At 44.8% G+C, this 19,109-nt stretch overlaps 1 protein-coding gene across 1 annotated transcript in view; it reads right to left on the bottom strand.

The window, feature by feature from the left end:
• Positions 1 to 1,599: 1,599 nt before the first annotated feature.
• The window catches only part of PDYN (prodynorphin), a 50,678-nt gene continuing 33,168 nt past the window's right edge, over positions 1,600 to 19,109 (bottom strand). The window contains exons 3-4 of the mRNA XM_082272398.1: positions 6,777 to 6,925; positions 1,600 to 2,599 (exon numbers count right to left, since the gene is read on the bottom strand). Of these exons, the coding sequence (XP_082128524.1) occupies positions 1,895 to 2,599; positions 6,777 to 6,905 (834 nt within the window). The 5' untranslated portion in view covers positions 6,906 to 6,925 and the 3' untranslated portion in view covers positions 1,600 to 1,894. The remainder of the gene's footprint in view (positions 2,600 to 6,776; positions 6,926 to 19,109) is intronic.

Below are 19,109 nucleotides of genomic sequence, written 5' to 3'. Positions count from 1 at the left end.
GTGACCGGCGGACCCGATCGCCGCCGGCCACTCTGCGATCGGCGGGGGAGAGGGAGAAAGTCAGGCAGCTTGTGTAAACAAGCTGCCTGTCATTCTCCTCTCTGTATGAGAGCTGATCACATGGATCTACTATGTAGATCCATTGATCACTCTGCATACAGTTGAAGCCACAGCCAATCACAGTTAGAATCACGCCCCTAGGGACACACACAGCCCCTCCCTCTCAAATAAAGTTAACCCCTTCACTACCAGTGTATTTTTACAGTAACAGTGCATATATATAGCACTGATTACTGTAGAAATGTCACTGGTAACCCCAAAAGTGTCACAAATGTCAGTCAAGGGTCCGATCTGTCCGCCGCAATGTCGCAGTACCGCAAAAAAAAATCGCAGATCGCCGCCATTACGCGTTAAAAAAAAAAACAACAAAAATGACAAAAATCTTTCCCTTTGTTAGTAAACGCAATAACTTTTGCGCAAACCAATCAAAATACGCTTTTTGCGATTTTTTTTACCAAACATAGGTAGCATAAAACAAATTGGCCGAAAATATTAAAAAATTTTGATTTTTGCATTTTTTTTGGGGGGAATTTCATATAAAAAAAAGGGAAAAATATTGCTATTTTTGCAAAATTTACGCTCTTTTTTTGTTTATAGCGCGTGATCAAAAAATCGCACAGGTGATCAAATACCGCCAAAAGAAAGCTCTGTTTGTGGGAAAAAAAGGACGCCAAATTCGTTTAGGTACAGCGTCGCACGACCGCGCAATTGTCCGTTAAAGTCACGCAGTGCCGAATCGCAAAATACCCTCTGGTCGTTTAGCAGCCAAATCCTCCGGGGCTTAAGTGGTTAACCATTCTTCCAGATGCGCATAAGTGAGGTTAGGCACTAATGTTGGACAAGAAGGCCTGCCTCACAGACTCCACTCAAATTCATCTCATAGGTGTTCGGGTTTAGGTAAGGACCAGTAGGCCAGTCAAGTTCCTCCCCCCCAAACTCGCTCAACAAAGTCTTTATGAACCTTGCTTTGTGCACTGGTCCAAATCATTTGGTGGCGGGGGGATTATGATGTGGGGTCGTTTTTCAGGGGTTGGGCTTGGCCCCTTAGTTCCAGTGAAAGGAACACTTAAGGCGTCGGCATACCAAGACATTTTGGACAATTTCATGCTCCCAACTTTGTGGTAACAGTTTGGGGATGGCCCTACTGTTCCAACATGACTTTGCACTATGCCATGGATGAGCAAGCTTGGGGTGGAGGAACTTAACTGGCCTGCAAAGAGTCCTGACCTCAACCCAATAGAACACCTTTTCTCTCCAATTTCAGTGCCTGACCTCACAAATGCGCTTCTGGAAGAATGGTCAAACCATCCCCTAGACACACTACTAAACCTTGTAGACAGCCTTCCCAGAAGAGTTAAAGCTGTTATAATTGCAAAGGGTGGGCCAACTCAATAATGAACCCTACGGACTAAGACTGGGATGCCAATAAAGTTCACGTGCGTGTAAAGGCAGGCGTCCCAATACTTTTGGTAATATAGTGTATATTGAAAAATGCATGTGGCAAATGAAGTCTGGTTGGAACACTTTTTCCAGCATCAAGCATGACAGACAGGTATTTTGCATTTACAGAAGAAGGGATCAGCAATAGCAGCAAAAATTCCTTGGAGGCAGCCATTTTGTGAGTGGATTATTATGTGGCCTACTAACTAGAAATTCAAGTGAACTGAGGCTCTATAATTGACCTAGCCCACAGAATGTCTGCTCTGGCTGTATACCGGAGACATGTCCACTTTAACTTAAGCAATGAGAAGTGAAGGGAGCAATATTTAAGGATTTGAGCTGGTTTTCCTCCTTCCACCACCTCCTGTTTACCTTCAGCACACATGACTATATCTTAAAGATCAGACAACTCCCCTGAAAAGGTATTGGGTTCTTCTTCTGATCTTGCTATGACCTTAAACTGACGCCTGAGAAATCCGCCATACCTCTTCTGATTGTCCCACTTTAACTTGGGCCGGATCCTGCGCATGAACCCACCATAGCGTTTTTGAAGTTCCGCCACTCCGTGCTCTGTTTCTACCCCCTGCTCCGTCTCCACTTCCTCCACCCCTTGGTCCGGGGAAATCTCTGGATCTATGAATCTTTTCTTCAATTCGGCACCCTGTAAATTCTCTGTGCTTCTCTTGGGGTACTTGCGAAGGAACCCTCCATAACGCTTTTTCTCATCTTTTGTGCTCCATGCTTGGTTGTGCTCCTCTGATTCCTCACTCATCTCTGTTTCCTGATCTGGGTCAGCTATCTCCAAGACGTCCCTCTCTCCATACTTGTGTAGAAGACCACCATAGGCCTTGCCATCCTCACCTCGAAAGACACCACTCTCTCGTTTTGGGGAGCTGAAGAAGAACTTGTTCTTATCCAGTTTTTTAATAAACCCTCCGTAGCGCTTCTCTGGCACCTCTTGAAGATCTGCAGAGGTGGGTACCCGCTCCTGTTCCCTTTTGGAGACTTCAAGAATGGTTCCTAAAGGAGAAAGGATTGTTTCACACCGCTCCCATTCTGTAAGAGATGACAGGGACCCTTCACACTGTAAAGAGCAGATCTGTAAGAGAATTCACAGTGTTACAGCCTGAAAAATGCAACATTCTTATATCTGACAGTGACTACAGCTAGTTTAACCGCTTGACGACCACCGCAAGTACAGTCAGCCCCGTGCAGGCAAAGTGACGTACCCATACGTCACTCACCTGCGAGCCAGAAGGGGGCGAGAGCGCGCCCCTGGAGGCGCGCTCCCGCCCCCGCTCGCTCACTGGGATCCCCGCGCTTGTGACCGGCGGACCCGATGTCCGCCGGTCACTCGCGATCGTCAGTTACAGAGGGAGAAAGGCAGGCGGCTAGTGTAAACAAAAGACGCCTGTCATTCTCCTTGTGTAACAGCAGAGATCATACGGTCCTGCTATGTAGGATCGTAGATCTCTGCTGTTACATGAAAAGCCACATCCCTGCACAGTAAGAATCACGCCCCTAGGGACACACTTAACCCCTCCTTCTCCAATAAGGTTAACCCCTTCCCTGCCATTTTTACAGTAACAGTGCATATGTATAGCACTGATTACTGTACTATGTCACTGGTACCCCCAAAAGTGTCAAAAATGTCAGTTAAGGGTCGGATCTGTCTGCCGCAATGTCGCAGTCCCACAAAAAAAAATCGTAGATCGCCGCCATTACTCGTTAAAAAAAAAAACAATAAAAATGACAAAAATCTTTCCCTTAGTTAGTAAACGCAATAACTTTTGCGCAAACCAATCGAAATACGCTTATTGGGATTTTTTTACCAAACATATGTAGCAGAAAATGAATTGGCCTAAAATGTTAAAAAAATGTAATTTTTACATTTTTTTTGAGAATTTCATATAAAAAAATGTGAAAAATATTGTTAGTTTTGCAAAATTGTCGCTCTTTTTTTGTTTATAGCGCATTATCAAAAAATTGCACAGGTGATCAAATACCACCAAAAGAAAGCTCTGTTTGTGGGAAAAAAAGGACATCAATTTCATTTGGGTACAGCGTTGCATGACCGCGCAATTGTCCGTTAAAGTCACACAGTGCCGAAACGCAAAATACCCCCTGGTCAGGAAGGGGGTAAAATCTTCCGGGGCTTAAGTGGTTAAGACCCTGTTCACACCTGAGCGATTTTCTGCTTGAAGCTTGTAGCTCTAAAATGCTCAACAAGCCAAATCCCCATCATTTTAATGGTCCTGTTCACATATGAGCCTGTCACTCAAAAAAAGTACGAGCTTCTTTTTGGCAGATTACAAGCGTTTTTTTTTTTTGGCCCCATAGACTTCAATAGAAGCGCTTGACTTGAGCATTTTACAAGCGTTTTGTCGCTTGTTTTCTGCTCAAACAGGAGCTCTCCACCCCTAATTTCCTCTCCTTCTCCTCCCCCTAGTGCTTTCTATTGGCTAAACAAAAATGCCCGAAGCTGTAAAACGCTTGTAATACACTTCTAAAAACTCTCAAATAAAAAGGCCAGTAAATCCCTACGCTCAGGTGTGAATGTAGTCTTAAGGTTTTCATATAAGGAACTTTATGTATAAAGAGTGTCTTGGCAAAAAAAAAAAAAATGTTGAAGTGTTTTGGCAGCCATAGGTAACAATAAATAAAGGCAGAAAATGACCAGCGCTATGGAGTGTGCGGTGAAGCGTGAACAACTAACAGGTGTAAGCGGCCAACAACCAAAACCCCAAAAGGGGTCAAGATATAAGTAAAGTGCAGAAAGGGGTTGTAAACGGCGCTACCTTTGTGCAAATAAATAATAATAAAGTGTATTCACTTGCAATCAAATGAAAAAAAAGGAGGTGTGTCCCATAAAACCAAAAAAGGTAAATAAATATATACTGTGTATCAGGTGGGTTCAAGTAAAATAGATCAAATATCCAAATATCCGCTCCAGCAGACGTTGATGACGAAACGCGTAGGGCGGGTCCATTGCGTCACAGCGTCACTTCCGGTTTTGAGATTCTACCGCCGTGGAACGCGGAAGCTTCCCGGCGAGTGCTACTGATCCGAGGCAGCTATCACAGCTCTCACAGTGAGTGGATGCTACGTTCTTTCTTTACTTTTTGCGATTAATACTTCACGGGGCTCCCCTCTTCTTTCTCTCCATATGGAAACACGCCAACTGGTGCCTTGTTGACTGTGGAGGGGGACCCTGGAAGATTCACTCTTGCCTAACTTCCGTACAAGGCAGGTTGTATATACAGCGCAACACCTAGTGGTCACACAGGTGATTGCAGCTGACATTTACTTTTAAGGGAATTTCTCCCTGGTTTTACTTATCACTTTTATTTCACCTATATGTCTTCTACTGGCATATTGCGCTCATAATAGTAACAGTGCCAGGAATATCACCAAATACTTGATTAATTTTATTCTGCACTGTATTGATTTAATTATTTGTATATCACAATAAATACACTGTCTATGTCATTAATTTATTTATTGCACTTCAGCACTTTTCTGGGTTTTACCTATCACACATCAGGATATTTGATCTATTTTACTTGAACCCACCTGATACACAGTATATATTTATTTACCTTTTTTGGTTTTATGGGACACACCTCCTTTTTTTTCATTTGATTGCAAGTGAATGCACTTTATTATTATTTATTTGCACAAAGGTAGCGCCGTTTACAACCCCTTTCTGCACTTTACTTATAGGTAACAATACACCCTCAGCTAATCAAGCTTAGAAAATAAAATAATATTACAGCGGAACTAAACTCTCTTATCCTTAATGGCCAAGGAAGTTGCCATCTAAAGCCTAGTACACACGCAACGACTATCGGCCGACCGGTCGTCCGTCTTTTGTATAGAGTGGTGTCTGTTGGTTGGAATGTGCCTAGACTGCACACGAATTTTCTCACCCAACAAAATTCTACCTCAGAAGTGATGTCATGTGTTGGTTTGCTTTCTTTGTGTTCTTTCTTCTCTGAGCATGCCTAGTCTTGCTCATAAGATTTTTCCCTGCCAAAATCTGTACTGACTGCACGAAAATCGGACGTGTTTTGACGGCGGACAAAAATTTTATAGCCTGCACACCAGTTTTTTTTCGGCCGAAAAGTCGGAGTCGGTTGTCGGAAGCATCATACTAACAAGCCGAAAATCGGCAGATCGATCGTCGGACGAAAATTCCCTGCCGATTTTCGACGCGTGTGTACGAGGCTTAAGTTTCTGTTTAATCTGCAGTTGCCGTGGTGCTGCACATGTGACCAGTTATGACACCAGCCATTTGATGACTTGACAGCACAAACAACTGTGACAGTTACCATTCACAGCATGCCTTAAAGCGGAGTTCCACCCAAAAGTGGAACTTCTGCTCTTTTGCTTCCTCCCCTTCCTCGGTGCCACATTTGGCACCTTTCAGGGGGGAAGGGGGAACGTGTACCTGTTCAGCGGCGTCGTCCCTGCATGCACAGTAGGGACCCACCCGTGAAGCCGTAAGGCTTCACTGCCGGGTTCCCTTACCAGCAATGGCGGCCGCAGCACCCGAAAAGCAGATGGAAACATCGGTTGCGGTGCCAACATCGCTGGACTCCAGGACAGGTAAGTGTCCTAATATTAAAAGTCAGCAGCTACAGTATGTGTAGCTGCTAACTTTTAATTTTTGGAGGGGGAGGCGGAACTCCACTTCAAATTTAACTGTTTTGGAAAACAGTTAGATTGATGGGTTTAGTTTCGCTTAAAAAGGAATCTGTCAGAATCAGATTTCAGTATCATAGGCTGCCCATAGACCTCAAAGGTAGAGGGTAATTAGATATACATGATCTGATTGTCCCTGGACACTGCCATTGCCCAGTTGGTCTGTTATTATAAACATATTGACATCTGCAATGCTTTTACACATTTTGCTTCCTATACAAAGTTGCTTGGGCAATATAGTTAGAATGATATTTTGTTCTGGGCATGTCTTAAAGAATAAGCTCACTTTAAAAAAAAAAATAATAATATATGCTCATTTTTTACAGGTAAAAAAAAATGGGCATTTATTATTTTCTTGTAGCAGGAGCCTGTAAAGCATTGCCCCAGGGATCCACTTGGGGAGCAGCAGGCAGCGGTTGCAGCACTGGGAACATGTTACATATTCCACCCTAAAATCCGGTAAGACATGTAACACGTTCCCAAAGGTGAACTTATCCTTTAAATAACCTCAACTCTTCCCAGTCATAAAATGTCCCCATATATATTGATTCACCCTTGAACAGAAAACCTACCAACGGATTAAAGTGGGTATTGGTGAAGCGTAGTTGCATGGCACAGGAGAAGCACCAGGACACACAATCGGCACAGCTGGCTCTTGGGGCAGAGAGGCTCAGGAGCAGGATCAGAAGCAGCAAGCCCATCGTGTTCAGACAAGGGAGCTCTGTAATGAGAGATGAGGAATCAGTTATAGTGGGAATATAGAAGGACAACCTCCACAGCTTATACATGGACAGAATAATCAAACATAGAAATAAATAGCCAGTGCTAAACACCCCAAAAAAGTGCACAGCTGCTTGCAATAAGGCAATACAGTAAAACCTTGGATTGAGAGTTAAGCTGGATATACACTATACAATTTTCTTTAGATGTTTCCCTTTAGATTTACCAAAATCAGGGCTTTTTTTCAGCTGGAACTTGGTGGAACTCAGTTCCACCATCTTTGGCTCAGGCCCTCACTCCCTGCAAACCACTATCACTTGTAAACACAGGGGTCTGGCTTCTGTATTTACAAGTGACAACTTGTCTCGCAATGGCTTCCATAGATCTGATCTCCTGAGTGGCTCCCACTGAGTGCAGGATGAAGACAAGGGAGATGAAGGTGCCCGGGGTGCAGTGGAGATGCGGACACAACCTACTGGATGATCTCCCTGCAAGCGAGAGAGGCAGAGCCACCCACAGTGTGCGGAGAGGTACTAGAAAAGAAGAGGGGTAAATTGAGATGTGGATGGGGGATGCAGAGGTAAGCAGCTTTGAAAGAAGGCTGAGCTCTGCACTCTATGTGTAGCGCACCCCAGAACTCTGCACTCTGTGTGTAGCACACTCCCGAACTCTGCACATGGAGCACCCCTAAACTCTGCACTCTGTACATAATGCACTCCTGGTATTTAATGCCACTTTAAGACCCTCCCATTGTTATTGAAATCTCACCACATCCACTATTTGATGCAGTTTGGAAGGTGTATGTGTCGGAGGGAGGGAGTTTTCGGGGGGTCGTGGTTGAGTTGCTGCACCTATTTTCTGAGAAAAAAAACCCTGACCAAAACCATATAATATGAGTTCAGACCTAAATATTTCAATTTGTATGCAATCAGGCTGGCCCTTTCACTACATAGTTGAAGGTAAACCTAAAGGAAATCTACCAACAAAAGGTGTATAGTCTGCATCCAGCTTAACTTGGATTGAGAGTGTTTTGCAAGACAAGCAACATTTTTAAACAAATTTTGACTTGATAAACAAGCGATGTCTTGATATACAAGTAGCATCATGTCACAACTATGTATAAAAGAGAAGAGGGGCGCCTCTAAGTGTAGCAATATGGTTACATTTAATGAAGGTACAGCATTTAGAAAATCACATGGTTGATGAAGAAAACAGGCACATCTAAGTATGCAGGCATCTGGGGTAAAGCTGTCCACATAGACCATCCTCCACACCGCCATCAACGTCATTCCTTCCACACTGCACTCCACGAGTGCTTCAAGCCTTGCTTTCAGATCACTCCACTGCAGGGTATTCTTTCCGGTCACAACTGAAGACTTACAGCGGGGAGAGCCGGCGGTGCGGAGGATGGTCTATGTGGACAGCTTTACCCCGGATGCCTGCATACTTAGATGTGCCTGTTTTAGTCATCAACCATTTCAGTTGCTAAATGTGGAACCTTCATTAAATGTAACCATATTGCTACAATTAGAGGCTCCTCTCTTCTCTTTTATACACTGTAGTTGTATTTTGCTTCTAATTCCCTTGTGGAGGCTCCATTTGTGGAAGGACATTTTATGGTTACACAACCTATCACATTGCTATAATCTTTTTATATGGACTATAAATGGAAGGACTTATGAATAAATTGTTGTGGAACGAATCATCTGAGTTTCCATTATTTCTTATGGGGAAATTTGCTTTGATGTAAGAGTTCTTTGGATTACATACATGTTTCCGGGAACTAATTATGCTCGTAATCCAAGGTTTTGCTGTATATTAAATCCTTTCAGATATTGAGAACAAAAATTGCAATGCTATACAGTGTCAAGTGTGTTAACATTCAGATCTGAACATAAACAGTCAATGACTGTTGTGAATGACAATATTAGTGTTCCTATTGTGACAGGTCGAGACTCTATCACGGTGAAAATTGTCATTTAAAGCAGTGGTCCTCAACTCCGGTCTTCAGGGCCCACTAACAGGCCAGATTTTAAGTATTACCTTGGGGAGATGCAGACTAGAGTACTGCAATCACTGAGCAGCAAATGATATCACCTGGTATGTATTTCAGTTATCTTGCAAACCTGGCCTGTTAGTGGGCCCTGTAGGCCAGGGTTGAGGACCACTGATTTAAAGGACACAGTGTGCACATTGACTACAGAGCGTAGATGTGCAGTGGAGAAAACTGCTTTTGCAGCTTTCTCCAGGTTTTGGTACACCTGGATGGGGCTCTGTAGCTTGGAAATTCCATAGTGTCCTGGGTGGGATGGAATCTCCAATCCTGTGTCCATGTTTTGTGAATAACCAGCAGGGTGTGTGCTTAGGTGCGCACAGCCCTTATAATGGAGGTGAAGGAATATCTCAGAGCTCTCAGTTGGAGATGGCTCCACTCCATCCAAGAGAGAAATGAGGTCTCTAGCAGTCAGAGGCTGCAGGTGGCAGCCAGAGCATGTGTGTGTCTGCAAGAGACAGGTGATGGCCTGAGTACTAAGGCCAGAGTGAAGCTGTCCGCTTTGGAGAATTCATGGTCTGGAGACCAGCATAAAGAGCAGAGGTACTGCAACTGAAAAGCTGAGTGAGAGCTTAAAGCAGGGTACCACCCTAAAAAAAAAATTTCAACAAAAAATACCCCTAGGACAGTCAGGGCTAGTGCATTTAAGCAACAATAGCCTCTGAACTGTCCCCTGTTTAGCTTACCTGTAAGAAGAAAAACTTACTTTGAAAATGTCTTGTCCAGCGCTGCCATCTGCGTTGTGGGCAGCTGAAGCTGGAGCGTCCCTCATCGCGTCCCTCTTCCTGGATGTCCGAGTCCCAGAATGCCCTGCTCGTCACTTCCTGTGCAGGCACGTCATCCCGCAGCTGGCTCTGCGCATGCCCAGAAGCTGTTCTAATTGATTCAGCAGGGAATGACGCGCCTGCACTGGAAGTGAAGAGTGACACCGATGCAGGCGCATTGACTCCTGGGATTGATGACGCTCATCTCCCAGGAGTCAATGCAAAGGAGGAAGTGACGTCGGGGGCCGTGGCCACAGAGGGAGGAAGTGGAAGGAAGGTAAGTTAATTTTCAGGAAAAATAAGGTAAGTGAAAAAAAAAAATATATATTAATTATCCAATTCTTTTTCAGGATGTTTTAATGTAATCGATGGAGCAAAGTGTCAAAATAGGGTGGAACTCCGCTTTAAGAGCCAGGTGGGCTAGCTATTTTTGTTTATCATATATTGACTGGAGAAGAACCCCTGTATGGGAAACCCTATATATGTTATGGACTTTCCTTATGCTTTTAAATAAAAATGGGCTGCCATGCCCTAAAACCAAAGTGCTGACTGATGTGAACGCCTTAAAAAAACGAATCTACCACTAGAACTCCAATGTTACCGTGTTACAATTGGTTGTTGGATGCAGGCACAAGATGGTGGAATCTGGGTCCTTGCTCCACAGTAAATTCATGTCAGGAACTGTTGGCCACGTACAGAAGTGCAGCCAGGCAAAAAGCATTGCATGCAGGTGGTTTACGTGCAAAAGGAAATGTATTTATTTATTTTCTGCTGTGAACTGTGTTTCAAGTTGCTGTGTGCATGACTGCAAGGATGGGGCGGTCAAAGTGCAAAAAGGAGGCAAGATTTGCTGAGATGAGAGACAGAACTCTGTGGCTGGAGGGGTTCTTACCGACAGAAAAAGCCCCAGACTGGTGCAAGATGCATATGGCCACACTAGAGCAAAGAAAAAAGGAAAGCAAGCCATCACTCAGTTCAAGGAGTGCACAGGTGGGGGTGGTTGTCTGTGGCAACAAAGAAGTAACCTGTGTGTCTAATTTGTTAATTGATGATCTCGAAGACTTTTTGGCTGAATTTGAGAACATGGCTTAATTTAAGGTGTGACCCAGAAGCCGCTGGGCTGAATTGGTGCAGCCGTTTCTCATGAGGAGTACCGAGATGTGTACCGCTGGATGGTCTATAACTGAAATGACTATGACAACTACATAGCAGCAATCTGGTCTAGAGAGCGCTGGAAAAGTTCTGCAGGGAGAATGCTGTATCCCATGGGAGTGGAAAAAAGTCAGCGTGTTCCTGAGGAGTACAAAGCTGCAGTTACCCCCTAGCACCCGGGAGCCCATCTTTCTTGCAGAAGGTGCTGGAGTGTCAAGAAGGGCTGCAGTGGTGCCCTGTGACCGCATGGGGGAAATCAGCCTGTGCCACAACAATCAGACACTGCACTCTGATGCAGTATATGGGACTGATCCCAAAGAAATGGGAGTGTGTCCAGCGGGGAGATCTGCACTACATGTGAAAATGACCTTGTTGCAGTGTGCTACCCAGAACAGTGGGGAGACACAGGTTGAAGCTCAACCTGCAGTAAGGTCAAGGACTGAAAAGGACATATGGACTCTGTATGCACCTAAGGTTATCCAGCAGAGTTCTGGGAGTCTGGGAGAGATGTACTAGGGGTGACCAAAACAGTCTGTGTGCCAGGTTCCCAACAGGTGCTGCAGAGATGCCCAGGGAAACCTCCCAGAAGCCCGCAGTGGCGAGGCACATGGTTTTCCCAGGACAACTGTGGAGCCGCCCTATTGGGCAAAATAATCCCTTTGGAGAGGAAGGGTGGTGTGCTGAGTGGCACACAGGTTGCAGTGGGTAATGACCAAAAACACCCTGTTAAAGATTATAATACTGGTAATATGTCTGTGAATGCTGATGATAACGGAATTACCATTGAAAAATGTTGGTGATGTGTTCACTAGCCATGGTGGGAGTAGGATATCTCCCGTGAAAACCAGAGACAGAGCCACAGGGTTGTTCATAGGAATCTCAGCCGGTCTCCGTGTATTGGAGCCAGAGGTTGTCAAGGACAGCACTGATATTGCTCTGGTGGAACAGACTGGGTCTGCACCATGCTGTAAGTGTGGGGGAGCAGTCCACTCGCCCTATGTGTAACCCAGTTTGTATGGGGTTAAGTCAAACTGTCAAAGCTGAAGGTACACAGGTGAGTGTGTTATTAGCGCCACCAGGGCATGTTGGCCAAAATGGTGTATTGCAGCCTGCTTTAAAGCGGAAGTATCGTCGCTTTTTTACCTTTTACCTACAGGTAAGCCTATAATGAGGCTTACCTGTAGGTAAAATTAATATCTCCTAAACCTGCAAGCCAGCGGCGCATGCGCTCTGAAGGTCTGGCAGGCTCCTTGCCGACGCCGAGGGAACATGACAACTCCATATAGTGTCCTGGGGTATTTCCTCCCAGATCTAGACCAGGGAATCACTGAGCTCCTGAACAGACTAAGGTGCAACCTGGCAGCATCGGATGGCCTGAAACCTAATGTCCCAGAGGTTTTCTATTGGATTTAGGTCAGACGAGCATGGGGGCAATTCAATGGTATCAATTCCTGCATCCTCCAGGAACTGGCTGCATACTCTCCCCGTGAGGCGGGGCATTGTTGTGCACCAGGAGGAACCCAGGACCCACTGCACCAACGTAGGGTCTGACAATGGGTCCAAGGATTTCATCCTGATACCTAATGGCAGTCAGGTTACCATTGTCTAGCTCTTTGTATCCCTCCATGGATATGCCTCCGCAGACCATCACTGACCAACCACCAAAAAGGTCATGCTAAACGAATTTACAGGCAGCATAACATTGTCTTCAGCTTCTCCAGACCCTTTCACATCTGTCACACGTGCTCAGGGTGAACTTGCTCTCATTCGTGAAAAGTACAGGGCACCAGTGGTGGACCTGCCAATTCTGATGTTCAATGACAAATGCCAATAGAGGTCCACAGAGCCTGGGAGTAAGCACAGGGCAATCAATAAGCAAACTTGATTTGTGAAACGCGTCTGCTGTTTGAGGTATTTGTTCATTGTGCTGTCATGTTTTTGGAGAAATAAATACTTTTTTACCCGCTCACATTGGAGTGCTGTCCAACCATTTCCTATACAATCTCAGCTCAATATTGAACCCTACGGACTAAAGCCTCGCACACAAGAGTGGAAATTTGGCCGGGAATTTTCGTCCGACGACCGATCTGTCGATTTTCGGCTTGTTAGTATGGTGCTCTCGACAACCGACTCCGACTTTTCGGCCGAAAAAAATTCTGGTGTGCAGGCTATAAAATTTTTGTCCACCGTCAAAACACGTCCGATTTTCGTGCAGTCAGTTCAGATTTCGACAGGGAAAAATCTTATGAGCAAGACTGGGCATGCTCAGAGATGAAAGAACACAAAGAAAGGAATCCAACACATGACATCACTTCTGAAGTATAATTCTGTCGGACGACAAAATTCGTGTGCAGTCTAGAGCACATTCCAACCAACAGACACCACTCTGGACAAAAGACGAACGACCGGTCGGCGGAAATTCGTTGCGTGTGTACGAGCCTTTAGACCATGGGTGTCCAACCTTTTGGCTTCTCTGGGCCACATTGAGTGTAGAGACATTTTCTTGGGCCGCATATAAAATATATACTATAGTTAAAGTACATAAGTAATAAAATGCCACCGCGCCTCCCACACTAATTTAACACAACTAGAGGATGATCAAATTAAATGGAATCAGTATACAGAGGTTTACTTGTTCTGAGGGATATTAAAGGAACACTCTAACCACCATGACCACTTCAGTGATTTGAAGTGGTCATGTTGGTAGGAGTCAGAAACACTGCACATGCTCTCCTCCCCCCCCCCCTCCCTTCTGAGGCAGCGTCTGCCTACCGTTAGTTGGAAGCCATTGTGGCCATGCCCCCGACCCGACTTCCTTCCTCCACAGCAAAAAATAAAATTGTCAGAGGTCAGTGGGCCGCATGCGGCCCCCGGGCCGCAGGTTGGACATGCCTGCTTTAGACTATGATGCCATTAAAGTTCATGTGTTTGTAAAGGCAGGCGTTCCAGTACTTTTGATAATATAGTGTGTGTGTTACGTCTGCATTAAGGGGTTAAAGTTGTAAAGCACTGCGTCAACTCTTGGCGTTATACAAGTTCTGTATAATAATAATACATCTATTGATATTTTTGTTGAATAAATGAATAATAATGCTTATGATAAAGTTTTTTTTTTTTCTAGTGTTTTTATTCAAGTAGATCGCCTTCAATCTTGTTATGTAGCCATTCAGCTACAGAGCAGTCTTAATTTACTTTCCTAGTACAATTAGTATCAGCCTGTACACATGAACAGAATTACAGGTCATTAAATGTCATCCTACACTTAAGTGAACTGTGTCCCCTGATGGATAATGACCTACTTCCAGTTAACGTCAGTGAAGGCTCTTGACTTCCGTGGGACTTATACTTGAACTGGCAATAACACAGTGGCGGTTATTAGCAGTCAGAGGTTTGTAGTGTGTCTCAAGAAGATTGGTGATCTGAATGCAGACTGCGGGCAGTGTAGTAGGTGTATCCGGATAATTATCTAGCATGTACACATTAAGGTACGCCGATTATCAAATTAGGATATAAAAATGAAAAAAACCAACGTAATTATCAACCAAACATGAGGGTCCTTTGCTTTTTTTTTCTTAAACATCAATTACAGCTCATTCATTACAAACTTCCACTCATGAGTATAAGGAGTCTTGTCAATATAAACTTTAAAATAAAGCTGGTGCCTGAAAAAAAGACTGTAAACCTGGGTTCACACTGGAATCGCAGCACATTCCTGTGCGAATTACATGCAGTGTCTTTGGAGTGTGATTTGAGCCTTTGATTCGCTTGGCTCAGATCACACCGCATTCGCACCAAACTGGTGCAGGACCCTTTTTTGTCTGTACCAGAATCGGATCGCATGGGTGCGCTGTGTCTTGAAAACCGATTTCGGGGTGTCTTTAACTTAAAGCATAACTCCACTTTTGTTAAGAAAAAAAACATTTCCCTCTGGGTGATCTCTGTACATCACAGCTGAGAGGGTGCATGTCAGTGTCCTGGCTGGAAACCAGTTGTCAGGGGAGGTTACCCTATCCAAAAATGGGGACTGTTTAACTGCAACAGCAGCAGTGGCGTAGCGTGGGTTGTCAGCACCCGGGGCAAGGCAAGTAATTTGCGCCCCCTAACCCGCGGGATTTTAGCACTCGAGTCTCTTCCACTAGATTAGTTAAAGAAACCCTTACCCCCTAAGCACATGTATTGTTTGTTATGAAAATACTGATGTAATTAAAATAAAATGCATCTAAATACAAGTTTGAATGACCAGCGTGCCCCCTTTCAATGCAGAGTGACCAGCGTGCCGTGCCCCCTTTCAATGCAGAATGACCAGTGTGCCCCCTTTCAATGCAGTATGACCAGCGAGCCCACTTCCAATGCAGAGAGACCATCGTGCCCCCATTCAATGCAGAATGACCAGCGAGCCCCCGTTCAATGCAGAATGACCAGCGAGCCCCCGTTCAATGCAGAATGACCAGCGTGCTCCCTTTCAATGCAGAGAGACTTACCTGCAGCGGCAGCTTCTCCTCAGTTCCCCGCATCTCTTTGAGTCCTCCCACCTCCTCCTCGTCCAATGGCATGCGTTCGCCTTTCAGCCAATCAGGAAGCGGGTCTCGGACCTGCTTCCTGATTGGCCAGGAGGAGGATCCGTGTGACAATAGCGAATTTTCATTTGCTATTGTCACACAATGGGTGGGCTCAGGGCGCACTGCTCTGCGCCCCAGGTCCACCCTTTTTTTAAGCCTATTAGAGCCTCTGGCTCTAATCAGGTGATTAAAAAAAAAAAACCCACTCTGTGACAGCGCCAGGCTGCTGACTCACTCGCTGCTTAACTGACTGAGCAGTGAGGAGAGGCGGTATAGGCGGGGCTTGGCTTGCAACACCACCCTTCCCTACACCAATGGATAGGTGAGGCATAGTCCAGCCCCGCCCCGCCCCGCCATTTTCAGCCATAGGGCGGCTGCGCTGGACATCTCCCAGCCTAAAGATGGAGGCAGCAGCAGACAGTGTGTGAACTGTGTATGTCAGAGTCAGACAGAAAGAGTGACACTGCGGATGCGCCCCCCCAGATGTTGCGCCCGGTGTGGCCGGCCCCCCCTGCACCCCCACGCTACGCCACTGAACAGCAGATCTGAACTCTTCAAGTCGATACAAATTGGGGCTAAAGCCTCATACACACGCAACGAATTTCCGCCGACTGGTCGTCCATCTTTTGTCCAGAGTGGTGTCTGTTGGTTGGAATGTGCTCTAGACTGCACACGAATTTTCCCGCATGATAGAATTCTACTTCAGAAGTGATGTCATGTGTTGGTTTGCTTTCTTTGTGTTCTTTCTTCTCTGAGCATGCCTAGTCCTGCTCATAAGATTTTTCCCTGTCGAAATCTGTACTAATGAGACGAAAATCGGATTTGTTTTGACGGTCGACAAAAATATATATAATATAGCCTGCACACCAGGATTTTTTCGGCCGAAAATTCGGAGTCGGTTGTCAACAACAATCCGAAAATCGGCAGATCGGTCGCCGGACGAAATTTCCCGGCCGAATTTCTACTCATGTGTACGGGCTTTACTTTCCTGGAGTATCTCGTGTGAAGTACCAGTCATCCTCCTGACTTCAGGATATCTTACAAGCGTTAAGATTGCAGTCTGGTAAGGGGCGAATTTATCGGTGGTGGATTGCTCATCTGCCTATTAGTGTGTTCTATAAGCCTACCATTTTCATCTTCTGGTAAGGAGTACCTAGAAGTGCCTCTCCTCCACTGGGTTCACCCCAGGGGCATAACTACAGGGGTTGCAATTGCAACCGGGCCCCATGCTCCAGGGGGCCTGTGCATCTCCCCTGTACACCTGGATGGGAGGGGTGGCGGGGGCAGCATGTAGAGAAATCCCTGTCCTCCTTTTTCCTTTTTAGCTGCAGGAGGAAAATGGAGGAGATTGGTTCCTCTGTATGCTGCCTCGCCACTCCTACTATCCAGTTCATCCCGTGTGTGCCCCCCTGGCTTCTCCCCTACTGTACTGTCCCCCCCCCCCCCCCACTGTGCTCCCACTGTGCTCCCTTCCCTCTCCTGCCAGCTGCTGCAGGGAATTTGTCACAAATGAGAACCAGGAAGGGGTCGGTAAATATGTAATTTACCAGCTCCTTCCTTTTCTGAATGGACAGAGTCGGAGTCAGTGACATTGTAAAAAAATAAAATATAAAATGATAAAAAATAATACAATTAAAATATAAAAAAAAAAAAAAAAACAGTGGGTGAACTTCCAGGATCGCAAAGGTCACACTTGCGACCGGGCCCTGGCATTCCACCACCGCGGGGAGGCCCCAAGATGGCCAAAAGGGGGTCCTGCTGCGGGACCATAATAAGGGGCCACACAACAAGAGTAAAGGGCCCCAGGATCAGTGGGACGAGCCCCAGGCTTGAAGGGAAGGGCCCCGGCCAGGGGCCTGTGGGGGCCCTTCATGGTTTCTTGCACGGGGCCCTGAAGGTTCTAGTTACGCCTCTGGTTCACGCCCTTAATTTACACCCTTTGCTCACTACTCTTTAGTTCTGGTAAGCAGCGTGATTATTGGTGGCAGATTTCTCTATTCACAATTCTTCAATCACCTTGGCTTATTAAGGATTTGTTTTTTTGCTTTTTTGTTCCCGTTCACACTGGTGTTTGAGTTCACTGGTGATTTTATTTAATGCCAACGTATTATCAGTACAATTCATGTATTGTGGGGTTTTACGCTATGGCGTTTTTTTCTTTTCTTTGATATATGATTCCACATCATTTATTTTTGGGAGCCCAACCACGGATATCTACAAGACAAGTTGTCAAGATCCTTGATTTGGATTCCTTGCTTCACATAAATTATGTTTTGGTAAGCATATTACCATTGGGAGTCTGGATTGACATCAACTGTTTCTACACATCACTTATAATTTCACAATTTTTGGACTGTTATGGACATATATTTGGTCTATGATCAATGAATTACATTTCTTGATTATTGGTCCCTGTCTGATTTTCACTTATCACTTATAATTTAATTATTCACCAGATTTATGGACATTAATTTGGTCTATCTAATGATGAGCGCGACTTTTATACAATATTTGTATTTATGTAAGGGTGTGGTCACACTTGAAGTTGCAGCTATTTAATATTTTTTCATTAGCGCGGTTATTACACTATTAATTATATGATCTCTGTATATTGCAGGGATGGTAACAAATTTTGTTGCAGATTCCTACCTTTTGTTATTCTGAAGAAATAACTGTTTGTTCCTCTGTGCTGAGTGGGTCTAATGGGAGTGGTTTCATAATTATCGATCAGCTGTATAGCTGCAGGGCTCTAATGAGGAAATCTACTGGGCCTGCTTCCCTTTAGACGTGTTCCCATTGGCAGTATCTCACCAAAAATGACATTTTTGTTGCAGGGGATGCCAGAAATCTGACTTGTATCTTAGTGCAGACTTCTGGGAAAATTGGTGAGCCAATCACACAAGCAGGAAATTATGTTTCTGGGGTGTGGTCAGTATACATTCTGTGTACAGAACACCTCCAGGTCGCCATATTGCATTTTCAGAAAATTACAACAGCTGCAGATAGGAAAGGTAATTTCTATTAACCACTTAAGCCCCGGAAGATTTTACCCCCATTCCGACCAGGGGGTATTTTGCGATTCGGCACTGCGTGATTTTAACGGACAATTGCGCGGTCGTGCGACGCTGTACCTAAACGAATTTGGCGTCCTTTTTTTCCCACAAACAGAGCTTTCTTTTGGTGGTATTTGATCACCTGTGCGATTTTTTGATCATGCGCTATAAACAAAAAAAGAGCGTCAATTTTGCAAAAATAGCAATATTTTTCACATTTTTTTATATGAAATTCCCCCCCAAAAAAATGTAAAAATCAAAATTTTTTAACATTTTCGGCCAATTTGTTTTATGCTACCTATGTTTGGTAAAAAAAAATCGCAAAAAGCGTATTTTGATTGGTTTGCGCAAAAGTTATCGCGTTTACTAACAAAGGGAAAGATTGTTGTCATTTTTGTTGTTTTTTTTTTTTTAACGAGTAATGGCGGCGATCTGCGATTTTTTTTTTTTGCGGTACTGCGACATTGTGGCGGACAGATCGGACCCTTGACTGACATTTTTGACACTTTTGGGGTTACCAGTGACATTTCTACAGTAATCAGTGCTATATATATGCACTGTTACTGTAAAAATACACTGGTAGTGAAGGGGTTAACTTTATTTG

This window comes from Pelophylax lessonae, assembly GCF_965119305.1.
Source record: "Pelophylax lessonae genome assembly, chromosome: 11".
NCBI lineage: Eukaryota > Metazoa > Chordata > Amphibia > Anura > Ranidae > Pelophylax > Pelophylax lessonae.
This window is presented reverse-complemented; position numbering and strand designations above follow the sequence as displayed.